The sequence below is a fragment of the Trifolium pratense genome, linkage group LG3, assembly GCF_020283565.1.
Source record: "Trifolium pratense cultivar HEN17-A07 linkage group LG3, ARS_RC_1.1, whole genome shotgun sequence".
Lineage (NCBI taxonomy): Eukaryota > Viridiplantae > Streptophyta > Magnoliopsida > Fabales > Fabaceae > Trifolium > Trifolium pratense.
The window spans coordinates 9327554-9354826 of record NC_060061.1 but is presented as its reverse complement, the minus strand read 5'-3'; the positions used below and the strand labels follow the sequence as shown (position 1 = coordinate 9354826).

General features: G+C 32.3%; 5 protein-coding genes across 5 annotated transcripts; 1 reads left to right on the top strand and 4 right to left on the bottom strand.

Annotated features, from left to right (window-relative positions):
* The first annotated feature begins 811 nt into the window (after nucleotides 1-811).
* LOC123917045 (very-long-chain 3-oxoacyl-CoA reductase-like protein At1g24470) lies at nucleotides 812-5199 on the top strand. The gene is made up of 3 exons (XM_045968657.1): nucleotides 812-1578; nucleotides 4335-4404; nucleotides 4653-5199. Exons 1-3 carry the CDS (start codon nucleotides 956-958, stop codon nucleotides 4896-4898), a joined length of 939 nt encoding a protein of 312 aa, XP_045824613.1. The 5' UTR covers nucleotides 812-955; the 3' UTR covers nucleotides 4899-5199.
* A 1543-nt stretch (nucleotides 5200-6742) lies between these two features.
* On the bottom strand, nucleotides 6743-7998 carry LOC123917044. Its single transcript, XM_045968656.1, has one exon. It carries the CDS (start codon nucleotides 7735-7737, stop codon nucleotides 6991-6993), a length of 747 nt encoding a protein of 248 aa, XP_045824612.1. The 5' UTR covers nucleotides 7738-7998; the 3' UTR covers nucleotides 6743-6990.
* A 3515-nt stretch (nucleotides 7999-11513) lies between these two features.
* LOC123917043 (photosystem II core complex proteins psbY, chloroplastic) lies at nucleotides 11514-12582 on the bottom strand. The gene has a single exon (XM_045968655.1). The coding sequence runs from the start codon at nucleotides 12384-12386 to the stop codon at nucleotides 11766-11768; it is 621 nt and encodes a 206-aa protein (XP_045824611.1). The 5' UTR covers nucleotides 12387-12582; the 3' UTR covers nucleotides 11514-11765.
* Nucleotides 12583-15474: 2892 nt separating this feature from the next.
* Nucleotides 15475-21396, bottom strand: LOC123917042 (actin-related protein 3). The gene is made up of 9 exons (XM_045968654.1): nucleotides 20851-21396; nucleotides 20182-20641; nucleotides 19531-19677; nucleotides 19036-19128; nucleotides 18712-18831; nucleotides 17990-18100; nucleotides 17650-17775; nucleotides 17188-17286; nucleotides 15475-16118 (listed from the first exon to the last, which is right to left on the bottom strand). The coding sequence occupies exons 1-9, from the start codon at nucleotides 20898-20900 to the stop codon at nucleotides 16038-16040; spliced, it is 1287 nt and encodes a 428-aa protein (XP_045824610.1). The 5' UTR covers nucleotides 20901-21396; the 3' UTR covers nucleotides 15475-16037.
* Nucleotides 21397-25603: 4207 nt separating this feature from the next.
* LOC123917041 lies at nucleotides 25604-26400 on the bottom strand. The gene is made up of 2 exons (XM_045968653.1): nucleotides 26179-26400; nucleotides 25604-25901 (listed from the first exon to the last, which is right to left on the bottom strand). Exons 1-2 carry the CDS (start codon nucleotides 26281-26283, stop codon nucleotides 25818-25820), a joined length of 189 nt encoding a protein of 62 aa, XP_045824609.1. The 5' UTR covers nucleotides 26284-26400; the 3' UTR covers nucleotides 25604-25817.
* Nucleotides 26401-27273: the final 873 nt, after the last annotated feature.

Sequence of the window (27273 nt, the reverse complement as noted above, 5' to 3'; positions counted from 1 at the left end):
AGTCTTGGCGAGCTGAAAAACTATATATTGCTTAATATCAATTTTTCCGATTAATGTACGTGTGACTTAATTCACACCAAAATTTGAGAAGAGTAGCTTTATTTTCGACAAAATGAGAGAGAAGGGTAATTGGATGAGGGATGATGAAGAAAATAGTAAGTGATAGATATTATGCAGAGGGCGTAAAATATTACGATGGTCTTATTTACATCCAATGGATATATCGAAATCTTACACGGTGCAAAATTTAGGTAACTCGGGGACATTAGACAAAGCCGTATTAGAACATCCATAACGGAGTTTTCCAAATTTGAGTACTTAACTGAGTCTCACGTATACACATCACTTATTTATTATTTTTTAATAATAGTATCTAATAAGTATTCAATCCCTCCAACCTAGCACCTCTTAAAAAGTTCTAAATCGGTCCCCCTAATAATTCTACATCTCATCAATAATATTACATCTTTATAAGTAGGTCCCACAAAAATATATTATAATGAGGAGAAAGAGGGTACCTATTTGAGAAGCAATACCTATTAGTACTAAATGAATTTTGCTCCAATAATAGTACCTAATAAATACCTATATAAGTACCTAATAGGTACTACCATTGAAGATGGTCTTAAGAAATGAGAACGAATGCATATCTAACTACCGATTTAATGATCAAATTTATAATGTATCAACTTATATAGTTAGATTTTAAACCACAATAACTTTCTTTTTTCTAACATATATAATTAACTTATATAGTTAGAAATTCAATTCTCATTGTACATATACATATTTATAGTTCGTTAGGTATACATATTTAAAGCCATAACCATCTATCACTATCGTTGCAAATTCAAAAAAGAGGTATAAAGTACACAAACACAGAATACAAACAACACTTCAATTCACATTTCACAATCAAACACATAGCATCATCATCATCATCATCATCATTATCATGCATCAACTTGAAGAACTACTCATCATCTTTCTCCCATTCCTCATCGGTTTAATCCTAACATTCAAAACCTTCATCTCATTCACCACATGGATCTTCAACACGTGTCTCCGATCTGAAAAACACTTCATCAAATCCTACGGTTCATGGGCGTTAATCACCGGATCAACCGACGGAATCGGAAAAGCCTTATCCTATCAACTAGCAGAAAGAAATCTCAACCTAATTCTCGTAAGCAGAAATTCAAAAAAACTCGAAACAGTTAAAAACGAAATCAGTACCAAAAATCCTCACATTCAAATCAAAACCGTTACGATCGATTTTTCCGGCGACTTCACCGACGGTGTTCGAGAAATAGAAATTTTGGCCCGAGATTTAGATCTTGGAATTTTGATCAATAACGTTGGGATTTCATATCCGAAGGCTATGTTTTTTCATGAGGTGAAAGAGGAAACGTGGATGAAGATTGTTAGAGTGAATATTGAGAGTACGACGAGAATAACGAAAGCGGTTATCGGTGGAATGATGGAAAGGAAGAAGGGTAGTATCGTAAATATTGGATCTGGTGCTGCGGCGGTTGTGCCTTCGCATCCTCTGTTCACAATCTATGCTGCAACTAAAGCGTAAGATATATTCTTTTCTTTCTATCATCTGTCATCGTCTATCATCAATCCTACAGTTTTTTCCTACCAAATATTAATATTCTTTTGGAATTTTTGTCTTTTTATAAAAAATTGGTATTTGTTTTTGGAATTATGAGCATATTTTAGCTTTTTTAAAAAATAATTTTTATAATGCATTGCTTTTTCTTTTTTTTTTTCAAATCTTCTAACATATAATTTTTTTTATAAAAGCTTGAGAAATTAGTTTAAATAATATTTTTTTCAAATATTTTATCTTGTCATTAACTTTTTTGGATGCTAACATTTCAAAAAATTTCTAAAATAAGAATTCTACTGTATTTTTTAAGATGAATAACTAAAGTGTTTAAAATTTGAATTTCAATTTTTTCATATAAAATATGATATTCTTATCTTATCCATTAAACTGGATTCTTAGATAGTAGATACTATATTATTTATTTATTTATTATTGCAAATACTTGCCACACCATTTTCTTTACCCTTACAACACTTGCCACACCTATTAAATGTGTATCTCCCACCTCTCTATCTAACTCTTATTCTTTTTTTTTGGTACAGCATCTAACTGTTATTCATGCATATCCACTTTAATTATTTCCAATAAATGCCTTTATTTGTAAATATACTTTAAATTTAAAAACCACTATATTACATGTAGTAATATGTTATTATTACTCCAAGTAATAAAAAGTTGTATTAGGTGTAACAAAAAAAAAAAATTGTATTAGGGCATTTTTGGCAAGTCAAAAAAACTAGCTTATGTCTTATGATTTATAAGCTAAAAGACCTGTTTGGCAACAATCTTTTCAGAAAGAGCTTATAGCTTATTTTCCATAAGTTATTTCAAGTAGATTCTGAGCTTATAACTTCTAGCTTATCATTTTTTCTTCCAATTTTACCCTTATAATTTTATCTTAAATACATTTTTATCCTTTAAAATTTATAACAATTGAAAACAAAATAAGTACATTATCAAAAAAAAAAACAAAATAAGTATGTTTTATATACCGTATTATTTTTTTACGCTTGTCCCTATTTTTATTCCTGAAATGTTGTTGTAAGTACCCCTATACTATCACTGTTTTATTTTTATACTAGTATTACTGTATCATTATTTTTGATTTATCATTTTATATATATGTTACTCCGTATAAGGAAATTGTTTGTTATTACTTGTACGTACCTATATTTGTTATAAAAACATCAAAAATGTTAAATAAATTTGTTTGTTATAAAACCTAAAAAATATTTTTTGTACTCAATTTGTTTGTTATAAAACCTAAAAAATGTTATGTTTAATCTTTCTTATAAAGTATAATCATTGAAATGAAAATAAATTTAAAACAAAACTTCAAAGAATAAAATTTAATATAATAATATATAAAAGATATATTAAATTAATAAATTTAAATATCTAAATTTGAAGTATCTTAAATATTAATTAGATATAGATTTTATAAAAGAAACTACAAGAGGTTTTATTATATATTAAGAATGACCTTTTATATCATTTTACGTTTATCAGTCAGTTGAACCGCTAATTTTACCAAACACTTCAATTAGCTTATCAACCATAAGTCATCAGCCATCTCATCTATAAGTTAGCTTATCAATCAAGCGCTATTTTTGCCAAATAGAGCCTTAATCAACAGGAAATGAAACAAGCAAATTTACAAGTAATTTTATTTTCATTTATGAAAAACCTCAGGGAATAGCATATCAAGATTTAAATACATAAATAAAATAAAAAGTAATGAATAAAGTGAAGATAGAATATGCAAGTCAATGTAAAATAGTGTTACATCGATATCCTTGAGTGAATATCTTGTACTCCAATCTCAAAGATTTTTGAAATTGATTTATGACATGATAAGTCGATAATTTTTTATTTATATTGCCAAATTGATGGTATAAAACTATTATATAATGAATATTTTCTTATTTATTTTGTCTTAATTATAATTTCAGTTCTCTATTTTTACTCACTTATAGGATTAATCCTCTAGCTAATGAAGGAATCAAAGTTATAAACGTATTAAAATGGAGTACATATTCCATAAATGATTAAAAATAAAAAAATGAAAACTATAATTAAATCTATTTTCTTTTGACTTTAATTTTTTTGGTTATTACGGTACAATTTACTTAAGAGGGTTTAAGTCTCTTACCACTTAAAAATTCTTGATCTTCTATTGTTTTATATAAATTAAAACAACTAAAGCAATGCCATTTCAAACAAAAAATAAATAAATAAAGTAATGAAAAAGATATTTATATGGTCACAAGCATTTAAATTTATTATTTAATTACACTCACATAAAAATATATATTCTTTAATTATTTAAAAAATACATATGCTTTTATTAGTTTCTCTTTCTCCATTTTATCAACATGTATATGTAACTAAATATAATGAACAAATTGTCAAAAAAATAAATACGATGACCAAATACTTTCTCAAGCAATGAAGGGATGAATGTACGGATAAACCTCAACGAGTAATTTATTATGCATCGACAGCTACTGAGTTTACCAACCATAAATCAGTTGGCTGTTTGAAAGGACGATATATAGTTGATGGCTGAGATAGTAATTCAACAGCGACGAATTTTTAATTCTTCCTTCGGTTTAAATCTGTTAAATAATTAATAATAGCACTTTATAAGTTTATATTTAGACCATTTCATATCCGATGTAAGATTTCTAAACATTACCGTACAATAAATTTCATGCAGTTATGTAGATCAGTTTTCAAGATCTTTACATGTGGAGTATAAACAATATGGAATCCACGTGCAATGTCAGGTATATATATCTGTATAAATGTTTTGGATAAAATCATTAGTTCGCCTTCTGAAATTATAGGAGCTGAACATTTTCATCTCTATATACTTTGTGAATATGCAAAAAAGACCATTCTCAAGTTAACAGAATGATCAATTTGTCCGACGAGTCATTTAAAATTGAGAATTTTTTACCTATTTATCAATTTCAATGAGTGTGAATGCCTGATTCCTACAATTGATAATGTGAGAAACTAACATGAAATGAAGGTACCACTATATGTTGCGACGAACATGGTATCAAGGGTAGCATCTATTGGGAAAGATTCTTTTTTCATACCAACACCTGAAGGTTATGCAAAAGCTGCTATTCGTAAAATTGGATATGAACAAAGATGCACACCTTATTGGGCTCACTCAATTCAGTGGGCCTTTGCATGCTTAATCCCTAACCCACTTCTTGATTATTGGCGCATGTCTATTGGCTTGCGACGACGTAGGAATCACATGGATTAGAGTCTATATGAATTAGTCTTGTAAGTTTAGTTTCGTTGGTAAAGATATTGCATTATTTATGTAGGGGCCTCAGGTTCGAATCCTGGTCATCCCATTTATCCATCTTACAGGTGAAATTTCTAGCTATTAGCTTACTATGACAAAAAAAAGTCTATATGAATTAATTAGGACGATCATCACAGTTAATATGAATCTTTTATTATGAATTTGAGTTTCACTTGTATGAATTGTGGGTATGTATATGTAAACTATAGTGTGATATAAGGAAGTGTCCAATATATGTTATTATTGCAGTTGGCAACAAAAAATGTAGTAAGTAATCAAAGCATAAAATTATTAACAAAATGTGATATAAGGAAGTATCCAATATAAATATAAACTATAATGTGATACTATAAGGAATCCAATGTTGTTTTTGTCGGTTAATCTAATTCATAAAATTATTAACAAAAGAGACATTAAAAATATATTTGTAATTTCAATACATTTAAAGATTATAGTGACAACGTCATATCCATCTAGAGATCAAAGTTATCGATTTACTTACTCCAAGATAGACTATAAGAAAAGAAGAATTTAAAAGGTATTGCATGAGGATATCATGTGGTTTCTGGAAATTTAAAAGCCAATTTCATCCAAGAATTCTCTGATCCAAATGACAGGGAAGTTCTCATATTTATACTTTTTATTGTTGGAGGGGCAGGTAAACCAATGTGATCATGACATTGTAGGTGCTTGCGATTGGGCGAATGCGACTTCCCTCAGTTGGTTTGGGTGGTATAGCCCGTTGCAAAAGTCACCCTTTTTTATCCATTTTTGTCGTTAGTCTTTAAGGAGCCAAAGAAAAATTATTTAATCAATTACTATTAATTTTAAATTAATAATTTTTTTATTCAACACTTGAAGTTGGCAAACACAAGCTTGAATAAGCATACACACTGAATTCCGTTTCATCATTAAGAATCGAGATTGATATCATTGAACTAATTTTATGCAACACAACTAATTTTATCATTGAATTTTCAATTTTGTCGCATTCATAATAACGAATGAGTTTTTGTCTGACAAATAAAAAAACTACAACTGAGTTTTATCTCATCCATAAGCAAGGGACAGATCCCCTTAATCAATTCTAATTTTTTTTTAAAAATAATAATAAATTTACACCATTCACCATTTCTCGTTGGCTACTCAGCTTATGTTATACCCGGCTTATCTTCGTATCACAGTAGGTATGTCAGAATTACGGTGATCCACCATGAATTTTTTGAAAGTTACACTTTATAGTTTCTGTAAAATCACGGCGAATCACCGTAAGTTTGACTTAGTCATCATAATATTAAACATACGCTCAGTCACACAACTTATAATTGCTTAAGTGGTAAGGACGTGGTCAAGGTTCGATTTCTGACGAGAAACTATTATGGAAACTTTAATTGTATATAATATAGCACAAATGAATGGAAAGGTATTAAGTATTATTCTTATAAATTCGGTTGAAAGATGAGAACTCACCTTACCTTAGTTTGCGGCATAAACTTCGTACATGGGGCTCGTTTGGATTAACTTATTTTTGAGCTTATTCAAAACAATTTATGCAAATAAATAAGTTTTTATGCATTATTAAGGTTGTTTATTAGAAAATAACTTATAAACATACAATTTTTATTAGTGAAAACTTCTAAATTTACATCAAATGCATAACCTATTTTTATAAGTTTAAAAATAAGCCAAATCCAAACGGAGCCGTGGTAAAAAAACAAAAAAAAATTAAAAATATCGATGTTCACAAAGTGACTGGCAACAAACAACACAATCATCATGCACTACCAACTTCAACATCATCAAACAAATCAATGTAGAAGCTTCATTTCAAAATAGAAAAACAAAATCTAAATCCAAAATATATCCAAAAAATAAAAAACTAAAAGACAAACTAAAATGCAAAAATAAATTAAATAAAAAAATAGAAGCAAGTTTGGAACCTATAAAATAGCAACACACAAACACCTCAATACAAGCAATAATTTAAGAAAATTACACAATTAAATATATAATCATATGTATCGGTGTTATGTCAGTATGTCAATATTCACCTGGGTGGTGGTTTCTTACGAAACACAACTTCAGTATCCAATCCAAACCCATCAACACCACGAACATGAACCAAAACAGAATTCTTAAAAAGCTCAACAAGTGGCTGAACACTGTAAAGATCATTAGCGGAATATTTATCGGCGCGACGAGATAACGCCACGTGTAAGACACAAACACCATTAGGTTTCAACGTGCGTTCGATCTCAGCAACAAACTTGTGTGGATAAAGCGCATGATCAAAGACATTAGAGAATTCGAAATCAAACGTGTTGTTATCAAACGGTTGGTTATGAAAATCACCTTTTACAACCAACGGTGGATATGGAACGAGGTCCATTCCGATTGAATCAACGACGCCGATTCTTCGTAATGCTTCAACCTCTTGTCCAACACGTGCACCAATGCATAATGCTTTGGAAGTTTTTGTTAGAAGATTTTTGTTGCTGAGTTCGGAGAAGAATTTGGCGAAAACGGGGATCTTCCGGTTCCAGTCGCGGGTTGTCCATATTTTTCGAAGTTTTGGATTGAGAGTTTTGTTGAGTTGACGTTGGATGTAGGCTTCGTAGGATGAATAACCGGGTCGGATTGTTAGGTCTTTTGTTGTTGTTGTTGTTGTGGTGGTGGTTATGGTGTGGTTGGGGGGTTGGGGAGAGAAGAGATGGAGGAAGAGAAAAGGGAGGGAGAGAAAAAGTGAGATGAGAAAACAACGAAGGATGAATGGTTTTGTTGGTGTGATTTTCATGTTATGCTATAGCTTTACAAGATGAAGAAAAATGAACATGGTTGTTATGTTGTGTTTCTATATTTGGATGTTGTTTGCCTATTATTTTGGTTCTTGTTGTGTGAGATTTGAGATGAAAAGGGTGTGAGATAATTAAGGGGCTATGAAATTTTTTGAGAGAGAGGGATGGAGAATTTATAACTATTGGGTTATGTTAAATTAAATAGAAAAAGAAAAGAAAACAATAATGAAAGAAGAAAATGAAATGAAAAAATGGGAAGGAAAATGTATATTGGTGTTTATAATGTGTGTAAGAATATTCTCTTTCCATAGAATAAAAACATATTTAAGCCACTGGATTTGGTACAGTGATGAGAAATTTGGGTAGTATGCATGAAGTTTTGGGTTCGATCTTCATTACCAACATTGTAAACAAAAAAAATAAAAATAAAAATAAAAACATATCTATATATATTTTGTGTAAATTGATTTAATGTAATTATACATTATTAATTTCGTAAATAGTTTAGTCAACACTTGTATAATTACAACAAATCAATCTACACTAAATATAGACAAATGTGTGAAAATGGCAGAAGATGGAGGAATCACTCAATAAAGGTAGGACTCTTGCATTTGAATGTTTGTTACTTGTTAATAACTTTAAGCATCCCTCTCATTCTCATGAGCCTTAAAAATAAAATTTAGTTTATAATCAATCAATTAATGGCATATAGTATGATCAGTGGCGTCTCTGAGTTTTTGGAGCCTCTGTGCGAAATATGAAAGTGAGCCTTTAATAAAAAAAATGTTAACTTTTTGTTATAAAAAAACTATCAATGATTTAAATTGCAAATAACATAAAATTATAATCATTCTTGTAATTAAAATAAAAAAGTAACAATAACAACAAAATACATTATATCAATTGATTACATGGATTGACGTTGATTACAAAGTGGGTAGGAGGCAAAAGGAAATATAAAGTAGCAAATGGGTCCGGTCTTTAGCCAACAAATTAATTATGGGACAAATATATTCTTGACATATATACTAAGCCATGATTGTAGGAAGTAATGAGGAGAAGTAGAGAACAAGTCAATGTGGGTGGATTAGTGGAATGAATTTTTTGGTAACTTAGTGGAATGAATTACTCCTATGTATCATGGTATATACCTTTTTCTTTTTTGTTGGTGCGTTGATCAAATTAAAGGAATTATGCATAAAAAGATAATGGTTTTGCTAACTAGTATTCTTGAGGTACTAGTTAAGTAAACAAAAATAAAATCTTCTGTATTGAAAAAATCACTTTTTAAAATTTTAAAAGGTTGATTATATAAGTTTCAAAACACTTTTACTTATTTTGTCAAAAAAAAAAAAACACTTTTACTTATTTAGCTTTCGTAACTACTTATATTTGGGGAACCATTTAGCATTTTTTTATGAGATAATAATTAAAGGAATCATAAAAAATAAAATATTAGCCGTCCCACTTTAGATGAATTATGAAAAGGCTTGGAAGGGCTCGACGACAATATAAAATTGCAACCTAGTTTTGTGAAGCACACTAGTTTAACAAGAAAATCTTAAATTAAATCATCCTTAACTTTGGATTACGTTTCTGATTTGTGGAGGATAAAATAAACATGAATTGGTGTGGAGGCAACTCCAAGGCCAGAAAAGTATAGCATGCAAATGATCACGTGAGATTGAAAATCACGTTGATGATGTGAAGTTACAGAACAAGAACACCAATAAAATGAAATGTATAGACTCTCTTTGCATCCTATAAGAGATGCGGTCATATTGGTCCCCTGCATGCGACCATTACAATTGCAATGGTATTTCAATAACCCAATCATGTTTTGGCGCTACTCCCAACTTATCCCTCGCATAAGATGGATTTCTCATTTCTATGTACTGTATTGTTATATTATCATGTTTTCCCTCTTCCTTGAATCTTTTATCTCTCTGAATTTCCAATTTTACCCTTGAAAAAACTTCGGTTCGTAGAAATCGGAGTTTTTTTTTGCCTTGAAAACAAATTTCGGTTTCTAAAAACCGAAATTTACTCTGAATTTGCACTAGTAAAAATTCGGTTTCTGCGAACCGAATTATTCTGAAAGGGCAAAATTGGAATATTGAGGGTATAAAAGATTCACGAGAGGTGGGAAGAAAAAACATCTAGAATTATAGATAGATACTCCACGAGAGCGTTTTTGGCTGTGTAAAGAGCAGTCCAAAGGCAGGGCCGACCCAACAACAATACGAGACCTAAAGCGAATTTCGAAAAGAGATCTTTATCTATTTTAACAATAATTCTTTAATTTTTTTATTAAAACAAAAGGGATAGATGATGCAATTCTCATATATATATAACAAATCCAATCAAACAAAAATTCAAGAATTATTAACATAATTTATGGTTAACTTTAGATGGGAGACATTTTTTCTCACCGTAAACTTCTTTTTGAGGTTGCCTGCCGTAATGGGCCTCATATTTATAATTTTAATTTTAGGTTGCAATATAAAATTTTACTCATTAATATATTGGCACTAATATATTTATTTCTTTTCGCTTTTTTTATAACGAACTAATAGTTGTTTCTTTGAGCATAATTCAGTAGATAAAAATATTGTAATATGTATGAACTGAAGTTTTAATATGATACTTTTCACTCATTTATCTTTAAGGGATGAGATTTTGGTCACTAGACTATTTAACTATAATGAGGTTAAAGGAAATGATTATGAGAGGGCTTGTCTTAATCTTAGCAGAGGATTAAATATATATAAAGAAAAATAATAAAATATATTTTTCAAAACTAATAGGAGTATAAAAAATAAAAATAAAATAAAAAACTTATTGTCTTGTTTACCCCATTGTCCCAACAAGGCTGCACCCATGCTTGAGGTGGATACCGAGATACTGCCTTTGTCACTAAATATATAAAAAATTGACCAATGTTGTTTTATATTTTGATTCCAAGTTTAAGTTGAATGCATAACTGCATCTACAGGAATCTATGTGACTCTTCTCTCTTGTGAACTTGAAGCATTGATCTGTTGTTGCTCCTGACGCTCTCCCAAACTAAAAATGAGACTCTAGGCGGTAGTCTATTTCAACCATGAACTTCTCTAAATTGCTATATACATGGGAGACTGCATCAGAAACTAGTCATATGATTCCTTTACAAAGATTGACTGATGTATCAATTTGGCAGATGAATCCAGTAATAACAAGTTAGATGAATAATCAGATTGAAATAGAAACCATAAAACAAATCTAAAACGCGCATAGATATTACAGACTGCATAAAGTAAAGATGAACACGAAAGATTTATCGAGGAACAATGTCTCTTAAATTCTCATTGAGTTTGATCCCTCACCATGATCAAACTGAATGCAGCAGCAACAGAAGCGTACAAAACTCCTTCACTTAAACACTCTTCTCTTGATCTATGATTCTATGGAATGTGTATATCTCTTCTCTCCTTTACAAGGATACATTAGCATATATCACCCCAATACAAAAAGTTACAAAGTAAGTTACAACCATAACACCAACTAACTAGTTCCTGTGAACATAGCTCAGTTGGTAGGGACATTGCATGTAGGGATCGTGGTTCGAATCCTTATTCTCTAACTTATTTACCTTAAAAATGTGAAATTCTAGCTACTAGACTACTTGACAAAAAAAACACCAACTAACTTAATAAACATGGTGATAAGGCCAAACTAATTAGCTAACTCTGAAGATCCAACAGAACTAACAATAGTTAATGACATGAAAATCTCAACACATGGAAATTTAGTTCTGCATAAGTGAATGATTTTGAACAATTGCAACAACAATAATCACACTTTACAACAGAACATACAAAATTATTAAAATAAAAAAAGAAGGGCCAGAATCAGACATAAAACTAAGAAAAAAGAGACATAGCTTTAGATACAAGTTACAAGAGAATTGAATGATACTATATATCACACAGCAACAACAACAAAAATAAAAATCTAATTTTTATTTTATATATAAAGAAAAGTTTCAATCTGATCTCATTCTGTTGATTTGATTAAGAGCAGGCTGCAAAATATTGTAAAGAACCCAAAGAATAGCTGGTGCTACCACAAACAACAGAAGCTGACCCCTATTATCACTACTACCAGCTTCAGCAATTGCAGCAATTTCACTAGCCATTGCATCTTGTGGTGACAAAAACCCTGAAGAAGCTGTTAATCCACCAAGACCCAAACCAATGATAACCCCTTTATCGTTACGCATTCGGTTGATTTGGTTAAGTGCTGGTTGAAGAATGTTATAAAGAACCCAAGCTATAGCTGGAATTAATGGTAACAAAAGTGCTAAACCGCGGTTATCTGATGTTGCTTCTGCTATTTCAGCTATTTGTTGTGCTGCAAAAGCAGGGTTACATGTTCCAAGTGTTGAGAATATTGCTCCTGCTAGTGCTGTTCCTGCTATGGAAGTTGATAGTTTTGTGTTTTTTGTTGTGGTGGAAAATTTCTTTGGAAAAAGGTTTCTAAGGGAAAGGAGTGAAGTTGGTTTTGTAATGAGTTTTGTTGGGTAGGGAAGTTTTGGTGAATTTGAAGTGTTGTTTAAGCACTTTGTGTTGATCATGGTCATTGCAATTACTGTTGATGATGCCATTGATGAATTGATGGCTAAGTGAAAGTGTTGGTGTGTTGAGAATGTGTGGATTTTGGAGCTGAGGAGGAATGAATGAAGGTGGTTCTAAGATGGAGAAATGAGAACCAATGGGATTGTGGTTTGTAGATTCTTTACTTATCCAAATAGTGTGATTGATATGAAATTTGGACCTCATATTTTGGGTGCATTTCTTATCACTTCAGTTTTTTGTGTTTTCTCAAATTTAATGTGTTATGCTATTTCATTAGTTGCCAATCTGTCTATTACTCTCTTAATCATCGTAGTTAAATGCAAATTGTAGTTCTCTCTTTTAATTACCTACCAATAGTCGGTCGACTACATCGTTAAGCCGACAATAAAACCAAGTACACGATTGGTCCATATTAGAATTTTACTTTATGTTGCAAGATGCATCAACACGTCGTTTAAATGAAAGGGGTTTTTTTTTCATCCTCATGATTCTTAAAAATCAATCTCACGCCCAATCTAGATAGGAAAAAACATAAATTTTTTCCTCCAAATGGATGAATATAGAGAAAATGGTATTTTTCTCTCATTCGGATGCGTATTTTAGGACGAGATCGATTTTAAGAAGGGTAAAAGCAGCTCCATAAATAAAAATAAGAATATAGTTGGGCCGTCAATAAATGGGTCGAATGTTTAAGACCCTTTGATCTAGCCAGCCCATTCCTTCTCTAGAGAAAGAGAATTTCTTTTGTCGCCCTACCTACTTCTCGAGCGCCCTACGCATTTTCATTTTTACCTTTCCGCTACTTAAGTAGCGGACGTTATAAAAATGTGAAATTTTTTGAAATATTTTGTAAATGCCGTCCACTACCTATGATAGGGTGTCTTTGGGGTATATCCGCTATTAAGTAGCGAACAAGAATATTTTGGTAAATTCGTAGGGCGCGCGAGAAAATGGGTAGGGTGGTAAAAGAAATTCTCCTTAGAGAAAAACAAGAAGATCCAAACATAGTATTTTTTTCAACAAAAGAAAAAACTTTCTTTTGCAAATTTCCCACTATAGGTATAGTAATAGGTTTATAATTTTAACCATATACTATGTATATTCCTGTAATAAATAGTCAAAATCTTTGCTATAACAATGTTTGTTACCAACGGCTTTCCTCACACTTCGGAATAGCTCTGAGTATTTCTGTATGTATATATATGCATATTTTGCTAGGACCTCCCCAACCCACAAATAAAATTCTACCAACATTCCTCAACAATATCAATAACAACGTAAACAAACAAACACAAACACAAAGACAAAGCCAAAATGGCCCGCGAAAGGCATGTTATGATTCTTGCCCTTGTAATGTTGGCCATGATTGGCTTTGCCTATGCTGCAGAGGCGCCAATGCCTTCCGAGGATGACTATGAAGAAGAAGAAGATGACGAATTTCTTATTGGAACTAGAAGTGGGGATCCTCCTCTACCAGGAGGTATTGTAGCGGCACCCCTTGGTGGACCTGTGCCTCCAGGTGCCTTCGATACTACTCCACCAAGTGCCGACGCCTCTTCCATCCACTTATCCGCGGTTGCAGGAACAGCTGCCACCGCTGCAATCGCTGGCTTCTTCTACTTCTGATTGTTGAATCACGAGGGGAGCCCGAAGACTTTATATTTTCAACATTGAACATATTTATCCTCATCATGCATGTATTATAATTAACTAGTTATGTATGTATTCCTTAACTTTGTTCTGATCTCTTGTGCATGTAATTTCACATACATCAAAGAGTGATCTGGTTCTAGGACCAACTACCTAATTAGTTATTAAATGTGTTTGTAATAATAATGATTGTTATTGTTGAAATGGTTGAATTGTGGAGAAATATATAATTACTCTTTTAAGCTAGTATTAGTTTATACTTTATTAGTTTACTTTGACAAGAGAAATAGAACATCTGAAACATTGATACTAATATAAAAAATGGATTTGGACTAACTATGTACATGTTGGTTATGGTGGAGGGATGAATGAATGTGTCATGTGTGGCCATGCAGGGAGATGGAAGCTTGAAATTGCAGGGAAAATAACATTAGTACTTAGAATATCATCTAACAATTTTTTTTTACTTTACTTTTTCTTAATTCGTCAAACTAATGATGTGTAAATTTGATTATGTTTGCACCTAAATGAGATTTTGGTCGATACCAACACAAATCCAATTAAAGACATCCAATGTATAATTGACTTTTTAATCACAGATAAAAATGGCAAGACCTTCAACCATCTGCTAAGGTGGATACAACACCAAACAAAACAAGTGTGTCTTGCAAAATACAAATTAAAAGCTTGTTAATGTAAGGGCCGTTTGCATTCGGCTTAAGCTTATGAAAATAATTTATGCAAATAAGATAGCTTCCGCCCGCCACTCCCCCCAAAACATATCTTTTCTCCCCCTTGAATTTTTTTTTTTTGGCCTTGAATAAAAACTTCGGAATGTGTTTTCTGAATTTTTCCCAAATTTAAACTAAAAAAACTTCGGAAAACACATTTGATGTTTTTATTCAAGGCCAAAATTTGATTTTTTTTTTTTTTGGGGGGGGGGGGGGAGTCATGGGGCTGGAAGAGAAGTTATCTACAAATAAATTAAGTTTTATGTTAATCCATAAATTTTCACTAACAAAATATGTGTCTTTATAAGTTGTTTTTTCATAAACTATATTGAAAAACTTACAATAATACGTTTATTTATTTGCATAAGTTGTTTCACATAAGCTCAAACATAAGTCAATCCAAATGGGACCTAAATACATAATTTTTCATACATACGTAAACTATTTTAATTCCTTAAACAATACTATCTTACATGCACTTGTTTGCCTTCCCTGATTAGTTGCTACTTGTAGTAGGCAAGGCTCAAGGCTCAAGGCTCAAGGCTCAAGGCTATATACATTCGGTTTTGATATACCGAATGGAATTGTGTTTCCAAGTTCATTTTCAAATATGCATGAATTGTATCTAGTCTGAATTTCAAGGATAAGTGGGAGAGGCCAAAAGACTTGTATTATTATTTTTTGTTGCTTAAATATAAGACTGGGAAAGTATTATATAGAAAATGTTTGAGAATAATTTCAAACTACAACAGAGTATATATCTCAAATCATTAATAGTCCTGAAGTTTGCATTACACAACTAAAATTGCAAAAATTATGTGATTAACATAAACACAAAACCTGCACTAGTGCTTATTAGGATTACAATTCAATCCCAACGAATTTAATTTCCTGACTAGAGAAGTACTTGATGGTATATCAGTCCCAACATCAAATGAATAAATGCAGAACATTTCTAAAACCCTAAGCTGAAAACTAAAACTTGCCATTCAGCTCAGCCAACATTTTGTCAAAAATCAAGTCCTATCTACCATTAAGTGCCATCTGGACCTGCCGGAGAACATATTAACCACATACATGATGACATTAAATTGACTTCCTACGAAGATCTGCAGGAATTAAAACTGGAAGGGCGTTTTTCTCACTGAATATACATATTTTACACTCACTTCTGCTGCCCTGAATAAAGATTGGAAAAAAGACCGTGAGAATCCACGAGGATCAAAATATCCAGACCTTATATTTGTTTTCATATCAAGAGAAGAGGCTGCGTTCATGATCAGCTAATTCATCTTTGCTTCAATACATCCCCTTGAAAACTGGATTTGTGCGGCATATGCTTGCTCCATATTCTTCATATTCTGCCTTTGTATGACAAGCCTGCACATTGAACCAGAAGCGATGGGAACGACTCTTTAAAAAACACAATAAAAAAGACATCTTAGTCTACAACAAACCTAGTTATCTTAATTTTGAGTGAATCACTAATTTAGTCCTTCAAATTGTAGGCATTAAGCAATTTGGTCTCTGAAATTAACAATATTAAAATATGGTCCAAGAAATTCAAATCATCAATTGCATTCACATTAGTGTTTATAGGTCGGTCAATATAGTCCATCAAATTGTCTTGGAGGGATTAATATCAAGATTTGTAATTTCAGGTATCACTTTAGAATTTTTGTTAATTTTAGAGACCAAATTGTCTGACTCTACAACTATAGAGACTGACTTCGTGATTTACTCCTTAGTTTTACACAGATCCAGTATCATGTTTCCGAACCAAAGAACCAATACCATAACCATTTAGTTTGTTAACATGCGTGCAGTCAAAAATTCATTTAATGTGGCAAAGCATTTAACATCAACCACGTTCACAAATGACAGGCAAAGAGGTGCAGAAAACTATATGCATGGCATTGCCATGCAATCCATTCACCATTACATTGTCAGCGACTACAGATAATCTAAAGATTCTTTGTAAATAAATAATGGTATAACCTAAACCTAAAAAACCATACTATCCGACACCATAAGTCTCAGAATGAATGTGTCATAATCAGGATAAATGTAAAAGTGTTAGAACTGATAATTCACTGAATTGAATTACTTGTATTATTCACAATAAATGGTCGAGTTGTGCCAATGGGACAAGAACTAAACCAGCCAGCCAGAGTACAAAAAGAGAACAAAATCAAACTAAGAATCAACTCTCAAAGGCATTCTAATGCCTTCCTCTCGTACATTTTGTGACTCGCAGAAAAACTGTTTTCTCACTCCTAACTGATTACTATTTATCCTTTCCATGTGTAACTAACTTCCACTCTTATAACTAACTTCTGTTGCTACCTTAATGAGAGTTGTTACAGCTATTAATTCTGCTATAAACCTTCCGAGTTTGTAAAAAAACACTCCTTTAACTAATGGGTGACTATCAAAGAAAAGGGCATACCGTAAAAAATTCAGGTGTTGATGCAAGCACTGATCCACCAAACCAAACTGCAAATCTTTGGATAGGATGGCTGAGTACATTGACCTCCACTGGGTGTGACTGTATGGAATTCATATAATGAAAAGAGAGAGTAAGTACCAGATCAAACCAAAAAATATATAGCTGTCAGGCTTTTTATAAACACACTGCCAATGTGATAACTTCTTCCAAACATGTGTGTGTGTGGAGAGAGTTGTGTAGACCTTGAATATATGAGTGAAGTTAAGTAAACATAACCAATCAACAACAAACACATCATTATTTTAAATTATGTGGAACGGAGATTTAGGTAATTATTTAATATAGAATAATGATGTGTCAATGGTTGACTGGTTTTATTCCATATAGCTTGTGCAAACAAGGTTTATACCAGAATTTCTCATGCGATCATCAATTTAAGTACAAGTGTTAATTAACTCTCACTTTTATCTCTCCATTTAGGCGCGCTTCAGCTGCAAGGACACGAGCATCCACTATTTTCTTTATATCACGTTGCAATCTCCTGTGAAAATCCTTGAACATTGTTGAACCTCCTGACAACACTATATTCTGAAATGAAAAAGACAAAAATGGGCAAGTGGTAAAGAGTTCAATCGACAATAATGTGTAAAGTGGAGGGATTGAAATTAATAAGATCATAAATAAACATCTGGGATGGTCTGTGAACTAATGTAATGCATCTGGGATAACAACATCAAATGCACTTCACTAAAGATTGAGCATTATAAGTTCTCTAATATTAAATTGCGATGAGGTGCTTCACCTTATATAATGATCTCCTTGTGTCGATTGGCGCAGATTGAATGCACTTGTCTATTACAACTGGTAGAGGAGTGGTAAAGTCACTGCTATATATCTCAGGATTAAAGAAAACCTGCAAAAATAACAGGGAAAACACGCGGGTATCCTTAAATCACCAAACTTATGACCCAAACCTGTATATTAGATAAACAATTGCACCAAAGCTCAACTATTACACTAAGGCTCAACAATTCCACCAACAAATACTACATTTTCATGATTTCTTTAGTAGTTGAAGGACAAACTTAAGGAGTACGAAGATCAATAGATAAGTGGCATCATCAATTCTCTTAAAAGACTACTTGATCGGTGATTTCAGGTTTCAAATCCCAACCAGGGTGTGTATTGCCTCACTTAAGCATACCTTCCACATCCCCTATCACGTTTTACAAATCTTTCATAACCCAAAAAGGAAACGCAACCAAATTTGGCATCATGCCCAGAAGATATCAGGACAACACAACATGAACAATACCACTTTAAATTTTTACCATTTTCTTATGTAGTCCTCACTAATTCGGGTACTTATTCATGTCAGGAAATATGAACTGATCAGGCATGTGTTTATTTAACTCACGAGTTCATGATATGGGTTCTTGTATTAATAGTATTATAATCCAGAACCATCTGAGAGATGTAATATGGATGATAGAGAAAATATGAAGGGCCAAAGAAAGAACAAACCTCAGGGCCAAGAAAGCGTTCATAGCCAATATCACACGAATATGGAGCCCCAGTTTTGGGTTTAACGCCTCTCCATTGCTTGATATACTTGGCTGGTTCTTTGTCGTGCTTATTAAATTCCTGAGAGAAATATAGCAATTATTATAAAGGAAATTTATCAAATCCAATAAAACAATTGAAAAAAATTGGTGAGAAATTTTAGACATTCAACAAAAAAATGTTGGGATTAACAAAAACCAAGGAAACAAAATTATTGGAAGTATCACAAAACAAACTCCTTAAATGAAAATGCAAAAGCAATATAAGCGGTGAACTGGTGACAACCTTCACTATGTCAGAGCAGGTGTAGCAATGCATTTCTTTCACTTTCCGAGCCACTTCAAAAGAGTCTTCTGGAGGTATATTTTCTCCTCTTTCCTTCATACATTAATGTCAACATGAGACAATACATGAATCCGGATTAGCAACTTGCAGATAAAAAGTTGAATATGGATTATTAAAACCTCCAACATTACCAAAAATAATATGGCAAAATGTATGAATATGTTTCAAAATCATGGAAAAAGTAAACTTCAATTGAATCACTTTTACTTGTTAACAAAGTAACGACAATAATGTTATTATAAATACATCAAACCCCACTCGTTCATGATTAGTAACGACAAAGTAACAATTTTTTTTTAAAACCGGTTTAATTATCTAGTCTAACTAGTAATTTGTGAAAACCTTTAACGTTAACAAGTATACAGTCATGGATTTTCAAATTGGGGAACAAGTGGCAAAACAATAACCTTCTAATATTATACAAGGATTACCTACCCGCATTAGCTGCTGGACAAAAAGAGTAACATCCTTTCCAGCAATAGGAACCGATTTGATGCTACTTCCAATAACATAACCATCGGCAACTGGTACAATGTGTGTAGCCCCATCTCCGATATCAACTACAACACCTGTCATCTCACACTAAAAAGAAATATAGATCAGCCTAAAGAACTCAAGAAACAATATTTCTTGAAAGCTCCTATAGTACTCTTTTTCATGTTTGCATGCATATATACTAAATCAACTTAACATTAACAGATGATAAACTATTTCATGCATTTGCAATATTGTAAAACCACCACAACCAGTTCTTACTCAACAGAGTGGTTCTCTTTCGGTTTCAAACAAGATATCCAAGAGAATCAAACTGCAGGAGCGGATAAACCATCCTATGTATTTTGTGTTTAGATAGCTAGCTAACAAGTTGTACAGGAAATTTTCCACAAGTTTAGATAAATAAACCCTTTTCAAGACTAACCGTCCAATTCCATTCCATTATTCCAATTCTATCAACATAATACAACAGCTAAAAGCATCTTTCCAAAAAGCAGGGTGCATCAAACAATGTCATAATTACAAATCATAATATCCTATCATAATTCTATCAACATAATACACTATTTTTCACTAGTATCAATTACATACCTTAGACGTTGTGTAGCCAGCAGCCAGAGCAAGCACAGAATTCACACCAATGTAAAGTCCAGGCACATTAAAAGTCTCAAACATAATTTCCCCAGTATACTCTCGACTTTCGGGCGCTGTCAATGGACTCTCGGTCAAAAGAAAATAATGATCCTCAGGATCACACCTCAAATAATTGAATATACACTGCTGCCAGAAACGTTCCATGGCATCCCAATTTTCAACCTGACCATGCTTAATCGGGTAGGTGAGATTATAAGTGCTGCTAGATCGAGACTTAGAAAGAGCATCATCTCCAATAAAGAAATCAAGATCAGCCATAACCCCTGCATTGTGCTGTGCAACCCAATTTCCCTTGGAAGAATTCCTCGATTGATTCAGAAAGGACTCATTAATTGCAACCACCGTTGGAGCAATAAAACAAGGTTCAACGTTACCAGCAAACCCCATCTTCGTGTACCTACAACAAAAACACATTTTTATAAACTCAACACAAACCCAATTCAGGTAGATCAATATCACACACAATTACAATCACAAAACTATAAAAAAAAAATTAAAAAAATCTAATTTAGGCATTTCAACAAACACGTGATGTCCCAATTTTGATGGTAAGAGAAAAAGAGATAAAACCCAATTGGGGTAATAGAAATGGAGTTAGAAAAATACCCGGAGCCATTGTCAATGACTACAGCAGGACGAGAAGCAGCTGGGTCCATTAGAAATAGCGAAAAAGTGTTGAAGATTGGAAATGGATCTGTAAAAGTGTAATTGAGATCCAATAGCAAGTTTTGGGCAGAGGATCATGGTCTTGAAGAAGAAGATGATGAAGACTTTGATCCCAAGTGAAAGGAGCGAGTGAACGTAAAATTAGGAAGATAAGAGTTGTTGGTGATAGCTCTATCACTACCCATGTTTTTGTTGTTTTTGTTTTCAACTATAATAATAAAAATTCAACAATAACAAGTTACAAAGGTAGAATGAATGAGTTAGAGATGTCCCATTAATTTGAGAATCATGAATCTGATTTGTTATTCCAAGGATGCTTTCTTCTTTCCCAATCAAACAATTGGACCCTTCTTTCTTTTCTGACTCTTCACTTCTTTCCTCTTTCCTTTCCTTTACTAGTAGTATTGTTTTTTCTTTTCTTTTCATTTTATATAAAGTTTTTTTTCTTTTCTTTTATTTAATCTATCGCAATTCTATCATATGCACGACCCTAAATATATTATGTTTAGGCATACACTCATAAAATATAGGCAAAATTACATTACATATTTTATTTTATTTTTTTGTAACATTTTGGTTCTTTATCTTTTTTTTTTGTAATATTTTGGTCATTTATCTTTTATTTGTAACACTTTAGTCCTTTTTTTTTTATCAGTAACACTTTAGTCCCTTTTTTTATAACAGTTTGATCCTTTATTTTTTTTTATTTGTAACACTTTGATCCTTTATTTTTTATAAATAAATAAGATAAGGACCAAAGTGTTAAAAAAAATGACCAAATTATTACAAAAAAAAAAAGATAAAGGACCAAAATGTTACCAAAAAATAAAATAAAGAACTTGTAGTGTAATTTTACCTAAAATATAAAATAGAAAAATGGGTTATAATTAGATGATGTGAGTTGATTATTTAACTTTTATTTTTGCTCAATTACGTGAGTGTGCCCAAATATTTTTATTTGGGGTTGGGCACAAGAGTTTGAGCATAAACTTTAGGCACACACAAATAAAATAAAATTGTCACATTAATTTATATTATTTTAATCATTTTCTCTATATTTATTTTTATTTGTGGCTAACAAATATTATTTGTATTTGTGTTTACATAAGACTTTCTATGAACTCAGACCATTATATATTATGGGAAATTCTATAATAGGCACAATCTCAAATCAATAATATTTGGGCGCACATACATTAAAGAGAAAAATTTAAAGATAAAATAATTAAGTCACATCAATTATTATCAATCAATTCTTTTATCTTTAAATTTTTAAAATTATGTGTGTCTAACGCATCATATTTGGGTTTGTGGCAAGCAAGTCTTTATCTATATATTATACGTAATGTTTTTATCAATTTAATTAAGAAATATTTTTAATTTTTTTTTCCATAGTTACCTTTCACAAATTAAATAGACTAATATTTTATATTATTTTTCCTCTTTTGAAATATGTTTTTTGGATTTGTCTGTCCGTAAAGCCGAAGAGGACAACCACCTAACCTTTCTTTTTCGGGACACAGTGCATGACGGCAAGGTCATTTGTCGTTTGGAGTGTGCATTGGTACGAATGGGTAGGGTTGTTTTGATCATAGACCGTGTGATTTCTAGCTTCACACCTGAGTAAAACACTGTTCAGACCCACCAAACAGGAAGGAACATCATTCTAAGGCTTTTTTCCTCTCTATGTCCGGGTCAAATTGGAAACATGTTCCATGTTTTTTAATTGAAATTAAATGAATATAACTTCTTCTTTTTTAAGTGGTGGTGCTTTAGAGAATAATTTATTTTGGTGTGAAGGGGGGAATTTTCTTTTTATTTTTAATGAGAATGGAATTATAAATGAAGGACTAACCCAGGGGTAATGCACCACATTACATCAAATATTGGTGTGTGTATATTTTATGTGAAAGATATTAACTTGTTAATTATACACATAAATACTATTAATTAGATTATAAGGTCAAATGCGTTTTTCCCCAAAATTTATTAGGTCAATTGCACTTTTACTATCTTTAATTTTAAATTGTATTTCTATTGTAAAAATTAACCGAAAACGTTTCAAGAATTACTCCAAATAGAAGTTAAATGGCAAAATTACTAGATTATATGATTAGAAAAAAAGGAGTTGTCAAAAAAAAAAAGATTAGAAAAAAAGGAAGTATTATATTAAAATTTGAAAGTGACATTATATATATATATATATATATATATATATAGCCATCCTAATACATTCGCAACTAATTTTAGATCTGTCTTATTATCTTGTAAAAAAATACTTTATACTTAACGTGACCAATCGACTATGACAATCAATCTACTTGTACTAGTTTAATACTCTATTCCCATCTCAAGTTGGGAGGTTAACGTCAAATACTCGTCATTGAAAATGACATCAACGAATTTGGCAAAGGAAACACTTTGTATATTACACCATCTAGTTGTTAATTGGAAGCTAATTAGTCTAGATTAAGAAACCCGATAATGACATATTGCATAAATAAGGTTGCAAACAGTATTGCTAACTAGTCACAAGACACCGCAACTGAATAGATTTGAAATTAAAAGTTAATAAATTCAAATAAGTTCTAAAACAATCTCACAAATATTGATGTAAGTAGATAAATTTAAATAAGTCATGTAGCCACTAATCACGTTCCACTGTCAACCAGGCAAACAAGACAAGAAGCTAAGGTATCAACACCACCGAATATTTCATGTAGGGAAAGAGAGAATATTTATATTTGGCAAAATTGAGTGTCCAAAAGTGCAACTACACAGTATTTTTCACTGCTTCCATATTCGATTGGTAACATAAAGATTACTGCATACATAATTTAAATGTCCCAACAATAGCATTGACAATTTAAATTGAAAATCTAACGGACAAGTTAGACCGTGACTGCAAAATATCACCCACAGTTCCACACGCAAAGACGCAAGTTCACATCCTAGTGTTGCATGGGTGGGAGCAGAGTCCATTTAAATCTCGGCGAGCAGTATGCATAATTGTAGTGTACAGGTCGTTGGATTGAATTTAAAATAGTGTTTCATAAATTGAAAAATCAAACCCTAGCCATTGAGAGTGGAACTCCACAGAATTTTACAAGCATGGTAGTTGATCGATCCCCAACAGCATTGCGGAGGACAAAACAAAGTATGCTATATTAAGATAGCTGGATGACTGTTGTACTAATGCAAATATTCTATTCATCACTTAAAAAGTATTTGATAAAATACTCAAAATCAAAGGCATAATCATATCTAACAAGTTTAATAACAAAGAGTACGAAGACAAAAAACATTGGCGGTGAAAATTGACAAATACATTATTACCACAATTCACATAGTCCACAAGGTCTGTAAACCGGGCAAAGGAAGGATAGAGGTTACTGGTACTACAAAATGACTGCAAACAGAGGCAACAGAGGAAGGTCAAAACAGTCACTGAAAAATGAAGTTCTATCCTCACCTAGAAGAGGGCCAAGTTTCACCATAAAATGTGTGGCTGGCCCAGTAGAGCAAACATCATGTGAGCTAGAGATTGAAGGAAATGGGCAACTGGGATTTGTCTGATGGTAAAGACCTAAAGCTAAAGTGTTTTTAACCCTCATATATGGTTCCGAAAGAGAGGATCACATGAAGTCAAATGTAACCTTAAAAATGGCATACTTATTGGCTCAGCAGATCTATCCTCCACGACTTGGTTGCAATTTCGGCCACTGTCCACGCAACAGGAAAACACTGCACTGAGTTTGCTATAGCAGTCAGCAGTCAGGACACTTAAGAATTTATAGTATTTTGAACAGCTAAAGCCAATAATAAAGAAGAGATTTGCTGCTTCTACAAGCTCTTTGCTAAAGCACGATGACAGTGCTATATGCTGTCATTGACTACTCTTTTTAGAATTTATAGAATTTTGAACATCTAAAGCCAATAATAAAGAGATTTTCTGCTTCTACAAGCATTTGCCTATGATTCCAATAATGTCAATACTTTAGTATGAATCCAGCATGAAAATCACCTACCACATTGAGATTCATCAATATGACGACAATAAGTTCCGTGGAAAATTATGAAAATTTCTTATTCTATTTCCAAACAGTTAAGCCAACAAGAAAGTGATTTTCTACTTCTATAAGCACTCGCCTATCGTTGCAGTTGCACTAATGCCAATACCTTTTGTGAACCAAGCATGCAAATCATTCTGTTGCCACCTGCCTATTAAAGTTAGTAATGCCACTTTGTCATTCCTCAATATAACATAAAGAAAAACTGTAAGGTAATTATGGTAAAGAGTTGGAAGAAGGTTTGCAGTCAAAGTATTGGAGCTATAATACTAAGTATCCTCCTCAGTCCTAACAACTTATTTCTTCTAAGTAGGCCTATCAGTCGTATAATCAGGCTAATGTATCTAAGTACGCCACGAACCCTGACAGAAGTGTAGTATATTCAAAAGAAACAGCAACAGAAAAAATAAAAATATGCACCACGGCCAGATCAATATCCCGCAAATATAAAGACTTATATTCTAGTCACTTCCATACATCATCTCTACTGAAATGGATTCCAAATTTCATACTTTCCAAAAAGAATAAAGGTTCTGGGTTGACAAAAACAAGCCATGTAAATTGTAAACCATTAAAATCACGTTCATAACCCGAGCCAAAGTGCCACCAATAAGCAGGCAAAATGAGCAAAGCTAGTATTGTTGTAACAATTACTGAAAAGTGTCATTTTATGGAACAAGATTATATGTAAAAACAAAGGACAAGCTTAGATATCCACTCAATTCAATTTGAAATGCTCGTCGAGTACCATATTTTATTTGAGCACAAGACATTACATTAACAACAAGAAATTAAAAAGAAAAGGATAGAAAAATTACAACATATGTTTCCACTCAATTAAGAATCATTCTGATTGGCTTGTTGCCTCAGTAGTTCTTCTCTAACCCTTCTGATCTCCGCTTCCTTCTCCAACCTCTCTTGCTGCAAAACATTATTGCTCAAATGTTCATAATCTCATTTCAAAATGATCATAAGAAATTAAAATTCTTAAATAACAAAATCAACACAGTCAATTATCTACACATTGCACACATATGTAAAATTTTGCTAGACGATGAAATCTAGGGTTGAGTGAATATTAAATTAGAGCTAAAACAAAAACAAAAATCGTGAAATTGAAATTGAGGATTGAAATTGAATAACAGGAGTTGAATTTTGATTTGAAAATGAAGAAAAATGTGATGAAAGGGGGAAGAACCTTTTCGTCCTGACGAAGAGCGATCCAGACATGGACCTTATCCATGGATTGCCAGAAAACGAAAGCTGCTAAGGACATGCCGAAGTATGTTGCCACTTTCACCATTGTTGATCCTTATTATTCTTCTTCTTCCTTCTTTGCTTCGATTCAGTTTCAGAACCAAATTGATTTTGTTTTCCACTTCTTCGTGGAAGAGTTGAGATTGGAAGGGAAAGTGAATTGCGAAACACAGTTTCAATTGGGCTCGAAATCCTGAGATAACGGCCCATTCTTTTCTCATGGATTCAAAAAACTATGTTTCGGCTTTTGGAACAGCTATTTGCACCGTTTTTTTTTAAAAGCCAGCTATTTGCACCGTTATCTTTTACTTATTAACACTTACCATCTTTTGGATATAGGCATGACAATGGGGCGGGGACGGATTTTGCTTTCCCCAAACTCAAATTCATACAGTTCGGGTTTCCCAAAACCCGTCACAATTTTCAACGGATATGAAAAATATAACCTCAAACTCATACCCAACGGGATTTGAGTATCACGTGGGCTTCGAGTATTCGCATTCCGCCCCGCTCCATTTTAGATCGGATGACCGTGATTAATTACGGCATCTTGATGTAACTACAAAACGTTAACTCGCAATTGAAACTCCTTAATCTCTCTAATATTTCTTGTTCTTTAACCAATCAATACTATTAATCGTACAATATGATAAGCCGAAATGAGTGGCTGAAATTGTATATACACTACTTTGTCACCAAAGGAAATTTAAACTCAAACTAAGTCATTGGGCTCAAGTGGTTAATGAACTTCACCAAAAGGATAGATTTTGGGCAAACCCGAGTTCGATTCCTATGTGTAACAATTTCTTGGTAATTTTTACTTATCTTGCGGCCGAACTTTGGACTATTAAGACCCCTTTACACTAGGAACCAACAAGTTGTAAAAAAAATGAATTTAAATCCGTGAAATTTGTGAATTACGTAGTTAAAATATTGATAAAAGTTTGTAATTTGGAGTTTTGTTTCCAGATATCCGCGCTCCTTTTCAACTACCAACGCGATGAGTGGTGTGTAGCCATGCAGTTGCAGAACTTAA